The sequence below is a fragment of the Malus domestica genome, chromosome 11, assembly GCF_042453785.1.
Source record: "Malus domestica chromosome 11, GDT2T_hap1".
NCBI classification, from domain to species: Eukaryota; Viridiplantae; Streptophyta; class Magnoliopsida; order Rosales; family Rosaceae; genus Malus; species Malus domestica.
The window spans coordinates 6,179,275-6,200,726 of NC_091671.1; the positions used below are offsets into that span (position 1 = coordinate 6,179,275).

The window sequence follows — 21,452 nt, forward strand, 5'->3', positions numbered from 1 at the left end:
CACATCTCTATTTATTTTTGGGAGTAGAGTGATCTCCCATCCAAATCCTTTCCCCTCTTCTTCCCTTGAGAAACTTTTTAGGGTGACGAGAACATAGCTCAGTACACCACGTGTCATGATACAATTGGTTGAACATTTTTTTTAACGTTTCCAACCAATTCTAGTATTATATTTGGTGTACCAAATCGTGTTATTGGCACACTGAAAAATCTATTCCTCCCCTTCTCTCTCTCTTTCTCACACTTTTATCTTTGTCTATATCTTTATAAAGAAGTTAATACAAGATATTGTCATAACTTAATCATGACTTTTCAAATAGGAGGAAAAGAGAATTTAGATGAGAGAGAATCTTACTCCTTATTTTTGTTTCTAATTTTTTTAGTTTATTCAATATAAAAATCATAAATAAATAAAATTGTGGAGAAGGAAAAAATGAAAAACAAATGGTCATTAATTGTGTGTTTTTATTTTATCTATGGCACCGTTACCATAGCAACATGTATGGCACCGTTACCATAGCAAAATATATGATAAAATTATTCAAATTAGTGCATGCATGTCCTACCAATTTTGTGTTCTAACTTTGCTACCACTTCAAGAAAGTTGTGGAGATTGCTTCCCAACAAAGGGCTTTGGTCTCCAAAGTGATGGTAATTTTATATGCTTTATTCTTGTGTCTCCAAACTACCTTCCCTTCACAGCACCAACTAATTATAATACATGCTAGAAAAATACTAAGAAGATTCTCTTAAAGTATGATTCTTTATAGATTCTTTGTCACCTTATGTTTTTTGCACAATATTATTTTATAATGTTAATACGAAAATTGACGTTAAATTATAAGGTAGCAGAGAGTTACACTTTTCAAAGAGCCTCCTAAATATTTCTCTACATGCTATATTGAGTTACCCTTTGTATACGTAATACAATTTAGTTTTCACTTGCAAAGTTTTGTCCTTAACTTTGGCCTTACCCTTGTTAAGTTGTTTGTATACAATGGTGAATTTACGAATTTTTCCTTCTGAGCGTAAGATGAAACTCAGACGTCACAATGGCTAATTGCTCTTAGCTATATATCTACCTTGCTTATGAGCCTCTTTGATATGTTTTGTCAAACCATTTTCTTACGTAGTAGCCTTACTAAAACAGAATATCGCCAAAACATTAGACAATTTCATGTGTAACAATAAGGAAAATTGTGGGCAATTGTGTACACAGACACTTATGTCATGTGGATCCCTCAATATTGTTATATTTCGAGAATAGTATAGAAACATCTTTGTAAAGAGGAAGATTGAAAGTTGAATCTTTTTTTCTCAAATAAAAGTCGAACTCTTATTGTGAATATGAGATAAGTACTCTACCATTAAATTTATCAACCTCAACTATATCGACAACTTAAATAACACAAAACCACTCAATATTGTATTTTAAAATATAATGTAACCATAAAGCCAGCAATACAACGGCAAGGGTCACATTCTGCCGGCAGACTTGCCATCTAATAGGCTTTGACGCCGCAAAGAATTGTGCCAGCAATCCTCAAAAGAAGGGGACACTATTTCTAGCAATTTTTCAATGCTTTTAGAATGCGCTACGTAGCGTTATTATTTTACTCAAATTAATATAACACATGAATTTATTTGTTAATAATATATTCTACCGGAATTTAAAAACCGTGTCGTCCACCGTTATTATAACATATGAAAATGTATCACGTTTGTGTTTCTGATACCATAAAAGTTTCCCAAACTAGTTGTTGATTTTAAGTGAGCATATATTGTATTTGTCTAAACTAGGAAAGGGTATTCCATGTATTGTGTGGATCACGGCCATATAGGATTACAATCAGGATTTGACTTTTCTATTTTATATATAGGTCATATTATTCCTCCATATATTCTTCCATATATCAATCCAGGAACTACCTAGCTCTTTCTTAATTGTGCTAATGGCAGCTGAAGAAACTGAGAACCCAGAGGCTGGCAATGGCATTGAACATGTAGCAGCCATTTTCGGGGTCACCGGGCTAGTTGGGAAGGTGCTGGCCAGAGAGCTGGTCACAAAACCCAAATGGAAGGTTTACGGCATAGCTCGTAATCCGGAGATCATGCCACCTATTGATCAACGTTCTTCAAACTTCCATTTCATCCAATGTGATCTGCTAAACCGTTCGGAAACCGAAGAACGGCTGTCACTGTTGCAAGATGTTACTCATGTGTTTTGGCTCACCTGGGCAAGCCGATACCAGTTGGATAGCGTTGAGTGTTGTGAGCAGAATAAGGCCATGATGTCGAATGCATTGGATGCCATTGTTCCGAAAGCGAAGGCATTGAAGCATGTTTCTCTCCAGACAGGGATGAAGCATTACGTGTCGTTGCTAGGGCCTTTCGATGATGAAGCAGAAGCTCGGTACTACGATGAAGATTGCCCGAGAGTGGATAAAGGGTGCAACTTTTACTATGTCCTAGAAGACTTGCTAAAGGAGAGGCTGGTTGGTAAGGTAGCTTGGTCGGTACACAGGCCTGGTTTGTTAATTGGTAGTTCTCGTAGGACTGTGTACAATTTTATGGGGAGTTTATGTGTTTTCGGAACCATTTGTAAGCATTTGAATCTGCCTTTTGTGTTTGGAGGGACAAAAAGGTGTTGGGAAGAGACTTGTATCGATGGCTCGGATGCCAGGCTAGTAGCTCAACAGCACATTTGGGCAGCAACCAATGTTGATTTATACTCACATTCCACTGATGGTCAGTCATACAATGCAATCAATGGGCCAAGTTTTACATGGAAGGAGATCTGGACGGCTCTTGGAGAGAAATTCGGAGTAGAAGTAGTACACGGAAGTGCATTTTCGGAGGAGTTCTGGTATTCGAAATCCATGGCTGACAAAAAAGAAGTATGGAAAGAAATTGTAGCAGAGAAGGGACTGATTCAAACTGAGATGGAAAATTTGGCCAATTGGGAATTCTTGGATCTCTTGTTTCGTTGTCCGTTTAAGCTACTGGGAACCCGAAACAAAGTTGATCGACTAGGTTTTACTGTAGGGTATAAGACACTGGATTCAATCTTGTACTGGGTAGATTGTATGAGAGATGAAAAGTTAATACCTTAAACTTAAAGCATATGAATTTTTTACATTTGGTTAAAATTGTTCCAGTAATTTGTGGAGAAAGTGGAGCTCCACAAACTCCTCCTATACATGTTTTTGTTGACTACATTATTTCTTGTTCCTTAATTTATGATCATACAGGGTGTTTTTGTCTCCTCCTATTTTTACTCATCTTGTCCCCAGCCTCACTTTAACTGCAAAGGAGGGGGCTGCCTGCACTGCCTATTTTTTATATTTTTTATTATACAACTGATTGCGAGGGAGTGGAAATCGAACCTATGGTCTCGAGGGTAAATGTGTTAACCGCTTGAACTACAAGCTCTACGTACATATATACTACCTAAGTTTCATATTCAACACACTTCCTATTCGTGTGCTGGATTTCTCATGACTACCATCTGTTTTTATAAATTTGGTTTTAATGTTATCATTTTCATATTGTTTACTAGGTAATTCGTGCAATCCTCTTGCAGACACCCTAAATCCTAAATGCTTATCTGTAAAACAAAAGAGGGTTCATTTCCGCTATAAACATAGTATCGACTATCGACACATGAAAGAAATTGTGTTACCTTATGATGTCTGATGTCTTCGCTTGGTGGCAGCTTGACGCTATTTTCCTCTCACTTCTGCTTGACTACCTTCCTTTTTAGAATCTCTGTAAAGAAAATCCCACAACATCATAGATCAGTCCTTTAACGTCCTCCGTCTGATGATACCTCTGCAAAACAAGGTTAAAACCGAACAGTGGACACAATAATCTCAAGCAAGCAATCACTTGTTAAAGGACTGTATATCAGTACTTCAAATTTTGAAAAAGGAAAACGAAGGCGCCATGAAAGCATTGCATCGTCTATTCTTATTAATATTCTCAAATCGGACAGTTAATTGACAATAGAATGTACAGTTAGACAGCAGTCTATGTACTTCGCCCTGCTCATAGAGTTCCAACTGTTAAATTGGGACCGCTAATTCATATATAAATTTCTCCATAGATTGTAACTATCCTCATGAGTTCTTTAGTGAGAAGGGAAAATTTGTGATTTTGTTGACCAGTAGATGGCGTTGTAAGCGAAGGCTACGCCACTTGAGCTTTGATTTCTCCGACAACTTTGATGTGGAACTTAAGTCTCTTACTCATGACATGGATGATGGATCGTTCTTTCAAGATTCTGAAACGCGGGAAGATCATGAAGTTGGAAGAACTGAACCCTCGACTCATCTTTTCTGAAAGTTGAGGAACTTCACTGAGAGCGCAAAGACACTGAAGAAAAGGAGGCAAAAGCAAACAAGCACGGCGACTGAAACTCCAATCATCCCAGGGCCATAACCAAGATTGACCTCCAAGTACTCTTTCACGGTGCCCTGAAACGTAGGTCCTTTCATCGTGGTCTCCACATCACCAAGTTGCGAGGTGATAATACCTCGAAGGGTCCATGCCACTGGACAGATGTAGTAAAACCACATCCACCATCCCGGGATATGCTGAAATGAAATTTGTACAAAAACCAAAGGTTAGTTAATGAGTGAAAATGATTGGTTTTATGAAACAAAGGTTGAGACATTGAATAATGAACTAGACATGCCGCGATTTTAAGCATATTACTTACTGGCTTTGGGACAAGAAAACCCGAGAGGAGATTCCACAAAGAGTAGAAAGCAGAGGAGACGACAGCCGCAAGATGTTGAGAAGATGTGAGACCAACAGCCGCCATACCATAGAAGGTAAAGTAGGTGAATGTGAGGAACATGAACACAATATAGAGCAAAAACTTTCCTACAACACATAACCAAACAGAATTTGAATTTTCAGTTACAGTGTGCACTTGTGAATTTAGAAAATAATACTGTAGTCAAACAAATGATAATATCACAGCTAATGGAAAGACCAATTCCAAATAACGTGTTTTAGAAGGAAAAATTAGGGATCTTACTAAGCGTCCTTTCAAAATGAACCATGAAGTATGTGATTACACCGTATACTATTGTCTGCACAGCAATGTATGGGATCTCGACAAGGCCCTGCAGTCGAGAAGGCAAATAAGATAATTACCGCATGTTCTTTCGTAGATTAAAATTTTGCAAACATTTTCGTTATAGTATGGCACTTACCTGTGCTGCTGCATAAGCTAATGGAGAATACATCCCGGCTGCTTTCTCTCGATAGAATACTGTCCTCTCAATTGAAACAATTGGCTGCACTGAAGAAGCGTTATTGACCCCAAGAAACAAGCAAGCGGCATAAAGAGCTCCCATAACCATCATTAGTGCTTGAGGTGAGTCCCTATGGAACATATTGGTGGAATGATTCGTAACTTCGTTAAGAAATTGCAATAAGGGGTAAAATACTTTTGCCATCATGTTCGAGTGTGAGGATGCATATACCACATGTCATACGTGAGATGCAAAGTTAAAACCCTAGCAATTCTTAAGTCTTTGTCTTTGATCATATCATGGAAACTGTAATATGTTCTCACTCAATTCCAACACTCGTATATTCGTAGAAAGACTCAAGATTTCTGCTACCAAATGCTTCCCAAGGGTGGTTATCAATGCCAAAGCATTTGCCTGCCCAAGTAGTTAATGATGCTCTTAAGATCTAAGATATAGCCTTAAATTCATTTGTAATTGGTCATTCCATCGAGTCTGCTTTGAGAATGTACGTAGAGATTTGAAACTACGAGAAGCCAAACAATTCAGCATGCCAGTGAATAGTGCGCAATTAGAGCAATGTGAGCTCGAAATGCAACTAAATTTCAAAACTTACTACAATAGAGATGAGGTGTACCTTTTGGTACCAACATTCCAAAATGCCGAACCAAATACCAGTGCACTGATCGTTGTAAAAATCAACCTCATGGCATTATAATGTGGACTTCTCCAATATACAAGATTTTGTTTCCATAAGCAGATCAAAAACTGCGACAGTGTAGTTTGAGAATATGTCGATGCAAACTTCAATGGTTCTGAACCAGATGGAGGAATACTAAATTGTTTGATGGACTCTTCTACCTCCCTGAAGCAAGATTTAAAGAAATTTGTTAAATAAGAATCAGTTCCCACTAACAACAAAGAATAAGGAAGTAGATAGAATCAGCACAGGTCTCAGTCGCATTATAAACGTAACATGAAATTAAATACCTGTATTGGTCTGAATTTCTGTAAACGTTTGCGAAGTCTTTACCAATTCTCTCTTCACAAGCAGGTGTAGTAACCTCAAGCATCCAGGTTGCTGGATTGTACCCGCTGGGAATTGGACTGATTCCGTTGATTCCCTGCACAAGAAAATGAACCAGTATATTATTTTGCTTGACACGATAATGAGTGGACCGATTAGATTAAGGATTAAGTATACAACCAGGTTATTACAATGTTACCTGAAAATAATTTATCATTGTCTGCGAGTGCAAACCAAGTTTTCCTCCATATATAACTTGCCCCCCTCGTTTCATAAGAAGAAGCTGCGTATCAAATCAAATTCACAATTAGAAGAAGACAGTGCATGCATGACATTTGGTTCTTATATGAAAGCTTTCTGTCGGCTCTTACTCAATGATCTAACCAACCTCATCAAATGCCTCAAATATATCAATACTTGGTTGATGTATAGTACAGACAACCGTTCTTCCTGTATCAACAGTATTACGAACAGTCCGCATCACAATGGCTGCTGCCCTTGCATCGAGTCCTGATGTAGGTTCATCCATAAAGATAATTGAAGGATTTGCAACAAGCTCCACAGCGATTGTCAGGCGTTTTCTTTGCTCTGTTGATAAGCCTGAACTGCCAGGCAAACCGACCAAAGCATGCCTTAGAGGATCAAGCTCTACTAATCTCATTACTTCTTCAACAAATTCCTGAAATGAAAGTAGTACAGTTATGTCAAAAACAAACTGGAAAGATGAGGAAAGACAAAGTGACCATAAATATCTGAAGAAGTATGAATCAGCTCACGAGTCTTTTCTCTTTGCTGACTTCCTTTGGCAGACGAAGAGAAGAAGAAAACAGCAGGGATTCCTCAACTGTAACTTGAGGAGAATGTATGTCATTTTGCTCAACATATCCCGATATTCTGGCAAAAGTACGTTGCACTTTTGGGTAACCAGATATTCTGATATCTCCTTCAATGTATCCCCCAGTTTTCCTACCAGCAAGGACATCCATCAAAGTGGTCTTACCAGCTCCACTAGACCCAACTAAAGCAGTAAGAACGCCTGGTGAAAATACTCCGCTCACATTCGCCAAGAGTTGCAACTTATTTTCTGGTATTCCTTGCGACTTCATTTCCTAAAAGTTCAAACATCCCTCAGCTTGCATCAGCTAGAATATCCAAATCCACTACAAAAACGTGACGCACTATAATCTAGTTCGCATCACATATGTATAAAGAATAAAAGAACAAAAGGAAATCAAAAGCACCAAGGCAACAGACCTTTGGCATGTCAACAAAGTAATTAACATTATGGAAAGTCATTGTCAATGGCTGAAACGGTAAGATCATTCCCTTTTTGGGGCTGCTAGTTTCAGTCGATTTTGGGTTTGGTTCAGCCACTGCATAATCAAATTAATTTTTTTTAGAGATATTTTTTCTGATCACAAATATTACAACAAACCTGGTGCCACTTAAATATCAAATTATAAACAGATCACTTGGCAGATTTGGAGACTGACCATCTGCAGCAGGGCTCCCTTCTGTGTTGTCAACTGGAACCACTGTCTGGTTCTTCCTAAGTGCTGTCAATAACAATAACCTTCAGAGATCATTAAAACAAATATGAACACATAAAAACACACAAACCTTTGTTTAAACTTACGATTTAGGTAGAGCAAGGCCATAGTCACAAGGCCATTGAAAAGTATGGCATAAAGCAATAAGGCACCAACTCCAATCCAATACCAATGATCACCAGTTGGTAAGCTGTGTGAGTGAAGAATATTGTGCCCGATTGTGTCATCATTAACAGCAGATTTCTGCAAAGTAAGAGTGTCCAGAACCAGTAGAATTAATCCATATGAAGCCGAACAAAAGAATGTACTGATCCAAAGTTAACCATAAAGCTGAAGAGCATACCTTCATCCACCTTGTAGCAGCAAATTCGTTTACGGACATAGCTCGTTGCCCATAAGATAGTGGGGATACCCAAAAGGCCCAAACCCACCATGACTTAATGCTTGCTGAAGAAATAAACAACCAAATTATCAAAATAAAAAACAAAATATGAAAAAACCCTTGTGTGTTAAATTCTAACAATAACTAATCTCTGAATCAACAAAAGATTTTTAATACCTTTCGGAATGATGAATCCACCCAGCAAGAATATAATTAGTAGCGCAGCTGATCCAAATGTATTGGCAATGACCATATCTCGCGTAATAGAAGCCATGAACCGAAAGAGACCCAAAGCCATTTGGTGCACTGAGAACAGTAAAAGCATGAAACGGAAAAACCTGAAATATTTATGAAAAGTAATGAGTATTGAACAAACTGTAAGAATTTGAGCATCTTTGAGCATATGAGTAAACAGAGAATACCTTCCAGCAGCAGGAGCAAAACCAACAGTGTAGTATACGACACAAGACCATACAACAGCTTCAATAACGGAGTAAGGAATACGCAGAAGCCAACTCACGACAGACCATGCCCACGCAGGATGAAAGAAATTGTCCCTTTGCTTGTAAAAGACTGGGAGCCGAGATATCATAAGAGGCAGCTCAGAAAATCCATTAAACATCATGTGCACCAGCCCAAAAAACAAGCAAGAAAGATAAAGTTCTCCATGTCCCTCATCTGTCGGGTGTAGTCTTGTTCGCAGAAACATTGTGCATGTAACAAATCCAACAAATGCAACCTTTAAGAGACATAGAAAACTCGGATAAGAATCTGCTAAAAATAGAAATTTTCAAATTTCAAATAGCACTTTATATCTTCATTTGTTAGAAAGTTATATATCAAGTCGACTCCCAGTTGATAAAAACAATTCAACTAACTACAAACATATGGCACCCTGTTGACAATGATATTGATACCCAGCAAGAGACTAATTGTAGACAGGCAATGATACACAATTTTAAAATCAAGATTCGAAAGATGTACGAGAAGCACATAAGCAACAGAGTAAAGCATACCTGGAACGTCCTAAATATATAAAGAAACCTATGCCTGCTGATCAACAGGATTTCTCGCGAAAAGCATGCTTTACAAAGTTCCCATCTTGAGACTGCATATTTTGATTCTGCCAATGCTGCAGGATGAGTATTAGACTTATCATATGGATCCGAAAGCTCAGACTCCAGAGTCCTTCCAAATTTGGAATTTTTGAAGGCTTCGGCAATTTGTGGAACAGAAAGGTACACATATGGTTTCGATTTATCAGCCCAATACTGAGATTGGTCCTTTTTAGAAGTCACCTGGAAATAAAACAAGTTATACCAATGCAAGCAACCTAAAAAGATGAAATCATCTTGTTCTTTTACAATTATATATACCTCTTGAAGAAAATCTGCAACTCCCTTGCGTGGGGGTAGACGAAAGCCTAATGACTCGAAGAATTCCAATACTTGGGCACGAGGACCATGATAAACCACATGCCCTTCTGATAACAGCACCAGGTCATCAAACAGATCAAATGTCTCGGGCGCAGGCTGAAGAAGAGCCATTAGTATTGTCGCATCCATTAGATGAACAAAGTTCCGAGTGCATTTTACAATTTGGAATGTAGTAGAACTATCTAGTCCAGTAGAAATTTCATCCATAAATAGGGCTTTTCTTGGGCCAACAGCCATTTCTCCTGCAAAACCATTAGCTTAATTTTTACAATTGGATGAAGGGAAAGTCACAAAGGCAGCCGAAATCAGTTAAGAATTCCTACATTTGTAAATAAAAGACGTTTTTGGTTCTTAAAAATGAAAACAAAAAATCATATTGATCTTGGATGCAATCAGTTAGAAATGCTCAAAGAGCTTAAACAAAATAAAACTTCTCCAGCCAAAAAATGTAAACATAACCATTCAGCCGTACTCCAAATGAATTAAACATCAATCACTTCAAAATTATGTTTACAAATATTAACTCGGTTAAAGAATACATTTAAATTCATGATAGCGAGTGCGAGAGATACCTGTGGTGACCCTTTTCCTCTGTCCACCTGATACGCCTCTTACCATTTCGTTTCCAACAATTGTCTCTGAACATACATCAAGACCAAGCACTTTCAACACATAATCTGTTGAAACACTGTGCTTTTTACCGCCAACAGATGATGCCTGTGGATTGTGGATTCAAATTCATTACAAAGAACACATACGGAAAAATAAAATAAACCCTTTATTACTAAAACAGTTACAGAATCCAAAATTCATTTTTTTTTTCTTGTGTCAAAATTAAATTATAATAACAAACCTTCATATATGCATCAATTTCTGGATCCGGCCTTATGTTCCTTTCCCTCTCTAACCGTACCAAATCGTTCATGTATGCTACAGCATAAAACAATTGACAAAAACAGCGGAAGAATATTACCAGTACTCGATTGAGAACATGAAATTGCTGAAATTAAGAATATCTACACATTGAATGTAACAAAATTGCAATTAACAGGAACACACCTGCAAAGCCTTCGCTTGCACCTTGACATCTAGCTGCAAAATCCAACGTTTCTCTTACGGTCAGTTCTCCAATATGATTATCTGTTTGGCTGATGTAAGCTGCAGTTCTTTGAACGCAAAACTCGTTGAGCTTATGGCCATTGTAGGTAATGGTACCGCTTTTCTGGAAAGAAAATCCCAAAGTGTTAAAAATGATGTATAACGCTATGCATGTGAGTTAAACCGAGACATTATATTTTTTAGCACATATTTCTTATGTGAGAATCAACACGCAATAAGGGATATCCTCTCATCAATTAATAGGGTGAAGAGAAGAATTGATCATATAAATATATTGAATGAAAGCGTAACGGTCTTTTCAGTATTTTTCAAATTTTGAACAGATGATTGTAGTTGGATTGGTGAACAGCGTTCGAAGAACTTCTAAAAAGGAAAGTGACCAAAACCATATACATACATAGAAGCAAACTGAAAGGGAAAGATGACTTACAAATTTACACACAAATTACAGCTTGTGACAAAAAAAGTATTTGCCAAAAAAGGAAATTTAAACAACTACTAATTGCTGACCTTTAAGTTGGGGTCAAGTTTTCCTGCAAGAGCCAAAAGCAAAGTGGATTTTCCAGAACCTGGAGGACCTAAAAGCAATGTCATCCTAATAAAGGAAAACAATAGATGCATTAAATAAAAGGAAAACTAATAAAAAGTTCAAAAAAAAAACTTTAGTTTTAATGAAAAATGACAAATAAATGTGTAGTGCATAGTATCAGAGAATGGTAAAAATGTAGTTTTTTGTTAAAAGTGAACAATACCGGGAGTGTTTCATTAAAACTCCCTTAAATAAATTACACTTGTATGCTGATATATGGTTACACAACACATGATAGAAGTGAATTTAAAACTAAATTAAATTGCATTTAAACTAAACATATTTTTTACTTCTAAATCAATTAAAAAAGGTACTTCTAACACGAAAACAATAATTACCTTCCGGGTTTAACAACGCCTCTAATGTTGTTCAAAATGGTTAAAGAATGTCTCTTAGGTCGAAATATCCTCAAACCAGTTAACAAACCCTGCATTCAAATATATAGTAGCACTATCAGATATATCATTTTGCATGTGATTTAATATCTAAGTGGATACAATGTTAGATTTATATACATGTGTCCCGGATTCGAAACTACTTCATCTCCTAAGAAATGTCATTTTGAAAGTGAAAAAAAATGATAATTGAGCTTTCTTGGATAATTATTTATTACATACCTCTAAAGCATTACGACTATAGTTGATTAGAGTAGGCAAGGCTCTTGATCCAGTCTGAACGTTTGCCACCACTTTCAGATTATCATACCGTACTTCAACCTTTGCGACCTCCAATCCCACTCTTCAATTAACACAACAAGAACAAATAAATTCAGACAAACAAATTAAAGGTAAACAAAATTACTAACCATATAAAGAAATTAACCAGCATTTGATGAAGCTTCGGCTTCAAATTAGTATAAAGAAATTAACCATGCATCCCAAATTTGGTAAGTTAATTTGTATTCGCAGTAGGATTTGCCCTTAAAAACAAAAATAATTGCAATATATTTGATTAAAACCAAGAAAAAAAAACCTACACATGTGGTATTGTGCAAATAGTTTTACAAAAATTGCATACTTAATTAACGTAGCTCCTAAATTTCTTCGAAAATATAATTACAGAAGAAAATTCAACGTCTCTAAATTGTCTATAACATTCATGTTTTTTTTCGTAAAAGTGTTTTCGACTATGAAACATAACGAAAATTTTAGGGAACTTTAACGAAAAGCACCCGGTACTGTTCACTTTAACGAAAAACCACATTTTTACACTAAAAAGTCAATCATGATACTATTCACTTTACCCTTTATTTTGTCCTTATCATTAAAACTCAAAGTTTTCAAGCCCTTTTCATTAGTTTTCCTAAAATTTTAAGCATGTTCATACTCTGATGCTTCCCCTATATGCGGGTCCCACCGGCCAATCACATGCATGCAAGAAAAAATCACTCCTTTTTTCTCAAGTTTTCCCTTTTGTTTTGAAAAAAAATAATTTCTGAAAATTAATCTAAACCCATATTTCTTCTGTGATCTTCAACCATACACCAAATCCATGAACTAGAGAGAGAAAGAGGAGATATATAGATAGATAGAGAGAGAGAGAGAGAGAGAGAGAGAATGGCCGTTCGTACTTATCGAGACGCTCTTTAACAGCGGAGAGCAAGAGATAGTTATCTTGATCGTTAGTGGCCAACGCTTTTTTGACGACGAGCTCCCGATTGAACCGATCCAGCTTCCTCACGTCGACCGTCTCCACCTTTTCGCCACCGCTTCTTCCATCGGACTCCCTCTTCCTCACCAGCGCCGTGTTCGTCCGCCTCTGCGACGGCAACCTCCCGATCGCCGCCCACATCAGCTCCTCCTCGTCCTCCGCCACGGACTCGGCATTCGAAGGCCGAGCGAACGACTCGTTCCCCGCCTCTATCTCGAAGTACTCGCTCCCGTTCGACGCCGCCGCCATTGTTGCTGCCGCACCACCTCCGGCCGATCTCGACCGTCCGATCACTCACCCTCTCTCTCTCTCTGTTAATTTTTTGAGAGATCTCTTAGTTCCGAGAGTTTCGATTTAACCAGAAATCCTAACAGACTTGGAGAGAAATGAGGACTGTTGGGAATCATGGGCATGCACGAGTACTCTGAGCTGTGGGGGCATTATGGTCATTTTATATGTGGGCTAAAAGTTAAAGCCCCGCGAATTTTGAAGACTGCGTGTTTCCGATTTTGCCCTCGGCGTTTTCGTTTCCGGAGGGGGAAACGCGATGCGATTGGAACAGCTTTCGTTCTAGAAGTTTGGGGTTCGTTTTGGGAAGGAAATTTCTTTTCTGGTCCGGTTCTTAAGGTGTTGGTACTAATTAAAGTTTTCTGGAATTACAAATTAAAATCGATTTTAATTGGTTTGTAATTAATTAGTTGAGTGAGCATATGTTATAATTTTGTTCTTGAAAACATAATATTTCAAGAAATTAAATTTTGTTGTCTATCTGCAAAGAGAAATGCTAAGGGACTATATTTTCGAAAACTCTACGATACTTCACATTTAACGTTAATTTGCGTACTAATATTATAAAATATTATGCCAAAAATTTCGAAAACTCTACGATACTTCACATTTAACGTTAATTTGCGTACTAATATTATAAAATATTATGCCAAAAATCTGAGGCGGAAAAAAGTCTCACTTTTTAGAAAGTCTTATTAACATTTCTCTTCTGCAAATTATGTGTAATTACTTTCTTGAAAAAACAATATGTGGGTGTGTTTATTGCAAGAAAAGTAATCGTTAGTAATGTCCCAAATTTTTAGTGTAATCGAAACACAAGCTCATACATTATTTGTTATCATAGTATAGGTGGAGAATGAGTATATTTTCGAGTGCTCATTCACTTGTTCACAAGACATGGAGCCATGATGTACCAATTTGTATACTAAATTCATGAAAACATCTCTGGTCGCGATGAACTTAGGATTTTATTACTGTTTGCCTCATTAACTTTAAATTTAATTACGAGCCTCACTAATCTTTTAAAATGTACCGATCTGTCTCATAACATTATTGATTTATTATTTTCGTCAAGTTTCATCTGCTTAAGTGGTGGAGATTAACAATTCTCATCGAATTATTCATAATTGTAAACCATAATGTTAAATCAATATTTTTATTCCAACTTAAAAAATAAACATCGTCATATTACTATATAGCACATTTTAAGGTACGAAAGTGCTATTCACACGACTATTTTTGTCTCCCACACTCTTGTTTATTTTTATCATTGATTTTCTTCAATTCATAAAACTGAGAAGAGGATGTGAAACATAAAAATGATCGTGTGAATAGCACTAAGTATTTCTTCTTATTTAATTTGTTTGAGAATAGCATGTTTTATAGTTTGTCTGACATGTTTCTGGATCGTACAGGATTTGTAGCCACCCGCCACTGCTTTTGTGGGTCTTCAACGTGGATGATTCAAGACGACGCGCATTGGCAGGAAACAATCGCCATCATGTCACATAACACACACACACTCAACTCATACACTTTCAGTCTCAGATGCTCCTCTGTCACTTGGTGTGATTATATCTCCCGTTACATGACATGCGTCCGGTTAATTTTATTTCAAGAAGATTGTGTTATTCGTACATTTTTATTTTATTTTATACACATATTTATTAATTTTTGTCTCCACCTCGTAAATTTTTTTTGAGAAAGGTAGTGTTATCCAGACACTCCTATTTACCTTCCAGACATTCTTGTTAATTTTTGTCCGTTGATTTTTTTTTAATCCATTCGACCCGACGACCAAAAATTAAAAGAAGTGTATAAAAAGTAAAAATGAGTGAGAATAGTACAACACTTAAAAAAAAATCAACCTGCTTTATTTTTTAGTGTATACACTTTATACGCTTGTATATATAATTATGTCTCTCTTCATCTGACTATGTCCTATAAAACATAAAACTTGTCCTATTTAATGTTTTGTGCAATATTTGATACCCAAACGAGAAAGTTCATATACTTATTTTGTGTGAATATACTTTTCATCACGTACGCAACATAAACTGGTGACACACAAGAATATCTCCTCGAGCAGATTCATACCGCATCATGATGTTGGGTTTATACCAAGTGACCACATCTTTGTGTTGGCTTTCTACTGCGTCATTACGTCTTTCAGTTGTCGATATTTAACAGTTCACAGAGTTTTGCCGTTCAAATACGACATGATACCGTCAAAATGTTTCCAAAATTGGGGTATGACATGACCAGCATATGTGAGATTGACCACATTGATCCGAGGAACATGTGAAAGGTGTAAAAATACTCACACCCCTCTTGTGACAATTCCATAAAAATCAATTCACGATATTAGAACGAAAAATGCGTGAAGTTGTGAATCATTATTTTTCTTTCACTGTAAAGGTGAGTTACACCAGTTGGTCTATGCTCAAGTTCGAATCTCCTTCCTCTTAGATTTGAGTATCGTCTTGTCAAATATCTTTCACGAAGATTACTTTGATAAAATGACAAAAAGAACGTTACACAATGTCATGTTCAGCATCATACACACAAAAATTAAAGTTTCCGGAGGCGAGAAGAAACATTCTTGTATGGGGAAGGTCTTATGCAAACCCTAACTCACAGAGAAGCGGAGCACACAAACATGTTTCCAAAATTGGGGTAATGTGAGATTAATCACATTGATCCGTGGAACATGTGAAAGGTGTTAAAAAAACTCACACCCCTCTTGTGACAATTCCATAAAAAGCAATTGACGATTTTAGAACGAAAAATGCATGAAGTTGTGAATCATTATCTTTCTTTCACTGCAAAGGTGAGTTAAGCCAGTTTTTATGTACTCGAGTTCGAATCTCCTTCCTCTTAGATTTGAGTAATTTAGTAAATATATTGTGTTGTCAAACATCTTTCACGAAGATTACTTGATAAGATGACAAAAAGAACATTACACAACGTCATGTTGAGCATCATACACAAAAAAAAAATTAAAGTTTCCGGAGGCGAACAGCGACTGTAAGAAGCATTCCTGTATGGGGTAGGTCTTATGCGAACCCTAACTCACAGAGAGGCGGAGCACATAAACATGCATCCGCCTCGCTGTTAGCAGGGGAATCGCATAGGACCTGCCCAAACGAAAGAACTTATCTTCTAGATGCTGACAAAAGTAGAGAGATGCTAAAACACTAACAATGCTATGTCAAAAAGCTTTCACCCAATATGATAAACAAGGGGCGAAGGATTGGATTACCTGTACAGGCTTGGCAGACGGAAAATCTCAAAACCAAAAAACTTCTACTCTGCAGATTGGATATCAGAGAACGCCGTCCACGCTTTACATTTGTAATCAGCGTTTGACCTTGAGAGTATATTGACTTGATTTTGAGGCAGATTTTTTGGACTTTAAATTCTTGCCCTTAGGGGGGAACTTGTCATCATCAGAATCATCGTTTTCATCCCCAAACTTCCGGTTCCTCTTCTTCTCAGCTCCGGAACAGACAATAATCTTCCCTTCATCCTTCAGTTCCACAGGCTCGCACTTTTCCTTCGGCCGCCAAATGAAAAGTGACCTGAACAAGTGACATGGTTAAGAAGACATATCATTATGATGATGTAGGGAATTCCAAGTTTGATCATTTACATAATGCCAGTACAATTAGTGGATGAGTGTAACAGTGCCCAAACCTTGAACTGCCCGATGCCAAAACATCATCACGTGGATGTAGCTTGTTCACTGGACTGATTGTAGTGATGTTTGGATCCATGACCTCAGCAACTAGTTGTCCTGTGGTTATGTCTATGAAATCAATGGGATGCAGGGCAGCTCCGTTATAGTTTTCACTTATGTAACGACCAATAACTGCAAGGGACTCTGCCGAGTCCTGGACCAAAAAGCAAGATACATTTTCAGAGATGAAACGAGATCTTAGTAATGAAAAGAGAAATACTTCAGTCAAAACTATTACCTTTGGATCCCATTCAGCTTTGAAAGGAGTCAGATGACGATTGAAATCATGACTGTGTACAATCTCTCGGCTTGGGGTATCCATATTGCCAAATATAGAGTCCCATATACGAATACGGTTATCCTGTGAAGTGCTAAGAATTTTGCTGCCAGACATCGGAGAAAAATATGCAGAGTTAACAACACGGCTGTGTGCAAGGTCGTATATGGAAGAACCAGCTTCAATTCGACGAATGTCCCATATACGAGCCTACAAAAGGAATTAAGTCTTAGATATTTTACCATATAGGTGAAAACAGACAATATAGGCATGCAGAGAATTCCAGACAACCAAGCAATCCATAAATGTTTCAAATTTGTTAATCAGAAACTTACAAAGTGATCATTTCCACAACTCAGTAGAAGGTCAGGCAGCAATGGATTGCAGTGGAGTCCAACTACTTTGCTACCTTTCTTATGGATCAAAATTGGCTTCCCAGTTTTGTCATTGGAGCGAGAATCAACCCTATACCATAAAACAAATTAACAATTAAAGCAATATATTAACCAACCCCAAAAAAGAAATCAAAGCAAGGACTAATTGTCTTGCCAAATATTCTAGCTGGGGAAAATATGACATCTGACAGGGAATGGGGGAAGAATGGAAACACATGCTAAACAATGTCACTGTATCAACTGACTACACAATTCAATAGTTGCATGCACATTTCCCGTTTCTTTAGTATCCGATTATATCTCTCTTTATCTCATTTAAGAACTTCATGTAAAAAACCACGTAAAATATACTTACATGTACAGAAAGCCAAAGTTGTCAGCAACAAGCACAACACCTTTTTCTGCATTGATATCCATTCCATAAAGCATTCTCCAGCTGTTTGGCCCCTAAAAACAATCCATATACACAAATCAGTTTCTATAAAATTAAACTGAGACTAAGATGAACGACTTTATATGTTAAGCATTAAGATTGCAACTAACTAAGACGAACAGTGACACGACAAGCTTTTCAAATTGAGAAACAGGCTCAACAATGTAACAACCGAGAGAAAAACACAGTTACATGTGTTTGTGTGTTATCTATATAATAACAGCAAACTAGAGGAAAGAAGTGATGGACAAAAAACCACAAAAGAAAACATGAAATATTGTAACTTTTGACGGCAGTTGCATCCTTCAAACATTTGTTAGGCAGTGACAAAAGCTTCATCACTCCTTCATGACATCCATTCATTAACAACAAAAATGGTTAGGAATACGATTACCTGCCATCCATCAGGGTTAAGGTTCATCAGAGATAATGAAATTCCAGTCTCCAAATCAGTGCAACTAATAGTTCCATCTGAGGATGCACCATATACTGTATCATCACTTGCAGGTTTAAACCTGCAAGAGTTTTAATGTGTAAACTTTTTCTGTTATGGAAACAATAAAATCAGCATAAAGTGTGCATGTGTGTGCATGAAAACATGTATGTGCGTGCATAAAAATAAATAAATAAAGAACTCACTTCATGTTGTTGAGTATACAAGAGTGTACATTTCCATAAACAATCTTTTCATGTACTTTGACAAAATCCCATACTCCAAGTTGTCCTTTCTTGACAATGAACCACAGCCGAAGAGATGCAAACGATCATTAAACATCATTAAATTTATGTTAGTCAACCATCATTAAACAATCAAAATCTTGAGCAACATAAACCTCAACCAAGTCAAAACAAAAGCTATAGGTGAGACTTACCTTATCTCCAGATAAAAGGATGTTATTCTTCGTTGGATGGAACTCTAAGCTAGTCACCCGTCTACTGTGATACCTGATAACCGCACAACTTACTTGATCTGGGATCACATGTGCTGTCTTGATCTATCAAAATGCAAAAGAAAATATAAAAAATTCATAACACTAGAAATAATAAACGTCGAAAACAAGAGCAAACTTGCTCTGCAAAAAAAAAAATGCAGAAACATAACAAATACACCACCACAGCATTACTGCCATTACATACTCGCCAAAGGAGTAAAAAGTTCGATTCACATGATTTAGCAAGTGAAAACCAATACAAACGCACAAAGAGTTGGCTTGTCATGCATTCATCAAAGCTCATCGCATCAAATGTAGTCATAGTACGGCTAAAAAGAGACTGGTACATAGTAGGATCGACATAATAGTTGCCTGAAAATTTTCTGTAAGCAGCAAACATAAAACCAACAAATTTCAGCTAACACAAGGCACATAGTTAAGGTATACCGGAGCAACACGAGGTCTAATCTGGCGTTCGAACATATACTCCAGCGCGTTACGGGTATTTTTATGGGGTGCTGGGACAACCCCATGCTCAGTAGCCACTCGGTGTGGGCATGCCACTGTAGTGTGGCCTTTAATACACAAGACCCACATAGAAAAACACACAATTAAGACAAACATTACATAAAGTTACCAGATTATAGCAAACAAGAGCAAACCCAATTCAGTTACAAAATGTCAAATAGTTACCAGGCATTTTACAAAGAAAGCAGGGCTTCATTGGGCAATCAATGTAAGTAGCCCCTTTGAACCCAGCTTCATGCCCCGGCTTCTTGCACACCTACACGAACCGCCAACAAAAATCAAAACAAAACCCCAAAAACACAAAAACCCAATTTATGAAAAACCGAAATTAAAACGAAATGGTCATCAAACGGACCGAAAACGTTAAAGGAGCTTACTTTGCAGACTTTCTTGAGGCTGATAGTAATGGGTGCTTTCCCTTTCTTCTTCTCGTCCAAAACCTCCTCGACTTTGGCTTCGTTTTCGCTCTCCAACACTTCCTCTTCCTCTTGTTCTTCGTCATCTTCAGATGAGCTCTGCTCAGAGTCTGAGTCTCTCTCAATGACGACCTTCGGGAACGTCATTCTTCTGGTTTGCGGGGACATTTTCAGCAACAGAAAAAAGGGGAAGTCTAAGAATTTTGGTCGGGAAGAAAGTGAAGACAGAACACAGTGGAACACAGAGGGACGGATTGGGTAGAGGCGAAGAAAGGGAAACCGACCTTTAACCTGGAAGGATGGGAGGAGTTTACTTAAATACCCTTCAGAAAAACGACATCGATCTGTCTAATTTTCGAATGTTTTCGCGTTAGTATGGGGAAACAGGAAGAAGGGTGTTAGTGGAATTGGGATTTAAATGTAGGGGTATATACGAACTTACGTTTTTCTAGTGTGGCGGGAGAAGACGTGTCTCGCTTTCGGCCGCTTGGTTTGGCCGCACGTGTGCCGCCATGGTCGTCCCACAAAAAAAGGAGTTTCTTTCTGTCCATAGTCCATACCAACGAGAGATTTTAATTTTTACACGAGGTGGTTTTTCTATTCAAATGGTAAGCCACACAAAGTAGCAGTTTGCCATAAATGTAAGGTCTAATCGGATAAATAGTTTTCGTGATGATAAAGTAATCGGAAGATAATCATCGCGGTAAAAAAATTAGGATTTAAACTCTTGTGATGAGGTCTGTTAGCAAATTTAGTTAAAAATTGATTTTTCGGTTACTTATCTGTTAAATACAAGGATAAAAATATATTTTAACGTGTATTCCTTCTTCTTTCTCCCTTTGCGTTTCATCTGTTTATATCTTACAAAGATGGAGAATCTGCTTAATAACGGCTTCTGAAACCAGAAAGGCATGGTATTTCTTCGCCCCTTCTTCAGCACTTCAATATTCATATAGTCCAACCCAATCTTTTCAGCCTGCAATTAAATATATAAAAACAACCCACTAGCTTGGAATAAGTATTCAACGAAAGCAAATTAAATCGCAGAAATTCATCATCCCATCCCAATGGTAAAATTGACATGTAAGTTGTAACGACAGTGAAAATCTTGACGTTTTAAGAAACAAAGAAATTTTGCAGATAACTGGAATGGCGGAAAAGAAGAATGGAACTGCTTACTGTTTACCAAAAATAAGTACTGCACCTTTGGGAAGAAATTCAAATAAAACACACTTAAACGAGCAGGGCCAGCTCTGAGAGTTTGAGGACCTTAAGCGACCATTCGAAGTGGGATCCTAAAATTTTTTGATCTCCGATCCTTTGTATAAAAAAGAATTCGCTAAATACATAAAAAAAAATTATTTTCACATCAAATATCATTAAAAATTAATATCAAAAGAAGATAAATATACAAACATTATTTAAACATTA

General features: G+C 37.2%; 3 protein-coding genes across 5 annotated transcripts; 1 reads left to right on the forward strand and 2 right to left on the reverse strand.

Annotated features, from left to right (window-relative positions):
- The first annotated feature begins 29 nt into the window (after window positions 1-29).
- On the forward strand, window positions 30-3,280 carry LOC114819461 ((S)-8-oxocitronellyl enol synthase CYC2). Its single transcript, XM_029088234.2, has one exon. It carries the CDS (start codon window positions 1,952-1,954, stop codon window positions 3,110-3,112), a length of 1,161 nt encoding a protein of 386 aa, XP_028944067.1. The 5' UTR covers window positions 30-1,951; the 3' UTR covers window positions 3,113-3,280.
- Window positions 3,281-3,945: 665 nt separating this feature from the next.
- LOC103447398 (ABC transporter G family member 31) lies at window positions 3,946-13,485 on the reverse strand. Of its 3 annotated transcripts, XM_070808699.1 has the most exons (25): window positions 12,934-13,485; window positions 11,981-12,101; window positions 11,702-11,790; window positions 11,285-11,369; window positions 10,715-10,877; window positions 10,509-10,585; window positions 10,228-10,372; window positions 9,596-9,897; window positions 9,236-9,517; window positions 8,642-8,958; window positions 8,397-8,557; window positions 8,181-8,284; window positions 7,924-8,080; window positions 7,781-7,843; window positions 7,542-7,660; window positions 7,064-7,396; window positions 6,676-6,966; window positions 6,487-6,570; window positions 6,251-6,384; window positions 5,898-6,125; window positions 5,222-5,393; window positions 5,044-5,131; window positions 4,720-4,886; window positions 4,321-4,594; window positions 3,946-4,241 (listed from the first exon to the last, which is right to left on the reverse strand). In XM_070808699.1, the coding sequence occupies exons 1-24, from the start codon at window positions 13,260-13,262 to the stop codon at window positions 4,328-4,330; spliced, it is 4,278 nt and encodes a 1,425-aa protein (XP_070664800.1). In that variant the 5' UTR covers window positions 13,263-13,485; the 3' UTR covers window positions 3,946-4,241; window positions 4,321-4,327. The 3 variants fall into 3 exon arrangements, with proteins under 3 accessions (XP_070664800.1, XP_070664799.1, XP_070664798.1); XM_070808698.1 differs by having other exon boundaries at window positions 4,102-4,594; XM_070808697.1 differs by having other exon boundaries at window positions 4,102-4,594; window positions 8,397-8,958.
- A 2,737-nt stretch (window positions 13,486-16,222) lies between these two features.
- LOC103447396 (protein DAMAGED DNA-BINDING 2) lies at window positions 16,223-20,275 on the reverse strand. The gene is made up of 11 exons (XM_008386583.4): window positions 19,983-20,275; window positions 19,771-19,861; window positions 19,525-19,652; window positions 19,018-19,140; window positions 18,785-18,873; window positions 18,540-18,660; window positions 18,068-18,159; window positions 17,653-17,782; window positions 17,279-17,527; window positions 16,998-17,194; window positions 16,223-16,882 (listed from the first exon to the last, which is right to left on the reverse strand). Exons 1-11 carry the CDS (start codon window positions 20,187-20,189, stop codon window positions 16,660-16,662), a joined length of 1,650 nt encoding a protein of 549 aa, XP_008384805.2. The 5' UTR covers window positions 20,190-20,275; the 3' UTR covers window positions 16,223-16,659.
- Window positions 20,276-21,452: the final 1,177 nt, after the last annotated feature.

Excerpts from the sequence above, each read along its gene's own strand:
- LOC114819461 (XM_029088234.2), top strand. The coding sequence starts at position 1,952 with ATGGCAGCTGAAGAAACTGAGAACCCAGAGGCTGGCAATGGCATTGAA.
- LOC103447398 (XM_070808697.1), bottom strand. The coding sequence starts at position 13,262 with ATGGCGGCGGCGTCGAACGGGAGCGAGTACTTCGAGATAGAGGCGGGG. Across the intron at positions 10,878-11,284 it reads AACTTGACCCCAACTTAAAG|AAAAGCGGTACCATTACCTA; the intron begins GTCAGCAATTAG and ends TTTTCTTTCCAG. Across the intron at positions 6,385-6,486 it reads CAATGATAAATTATTTTCAG|GGAATCAACGGAATCAGTCC; the intron begins GTAACATTGTAA and ends TTTCTTGTGCAG.
- LOC103447396 (XM_008386583.4), bottom strand. The coding sequence starts at position 20,189 with ATGTCCCCGCAAACCAGAAGAATGACGTTCCCGAAGGTCGTCATTGAG. Across the intron at positions 18,874-19,017 it reads TCCTTTTATCTGGAGATAAG|AAAGGACAACTTGGAGTATG; the intron begins GTAAGTCTCACC and ends TTCATTGTCAAG. Across the intron at positions 16,883-16,997 it reads TTGGCATCGGGCAGTTCAAG|GTCACTTTTCATTTGGCGGC; the intron begins GTTTGGGCACTG and ends TCACTTGTTCAG.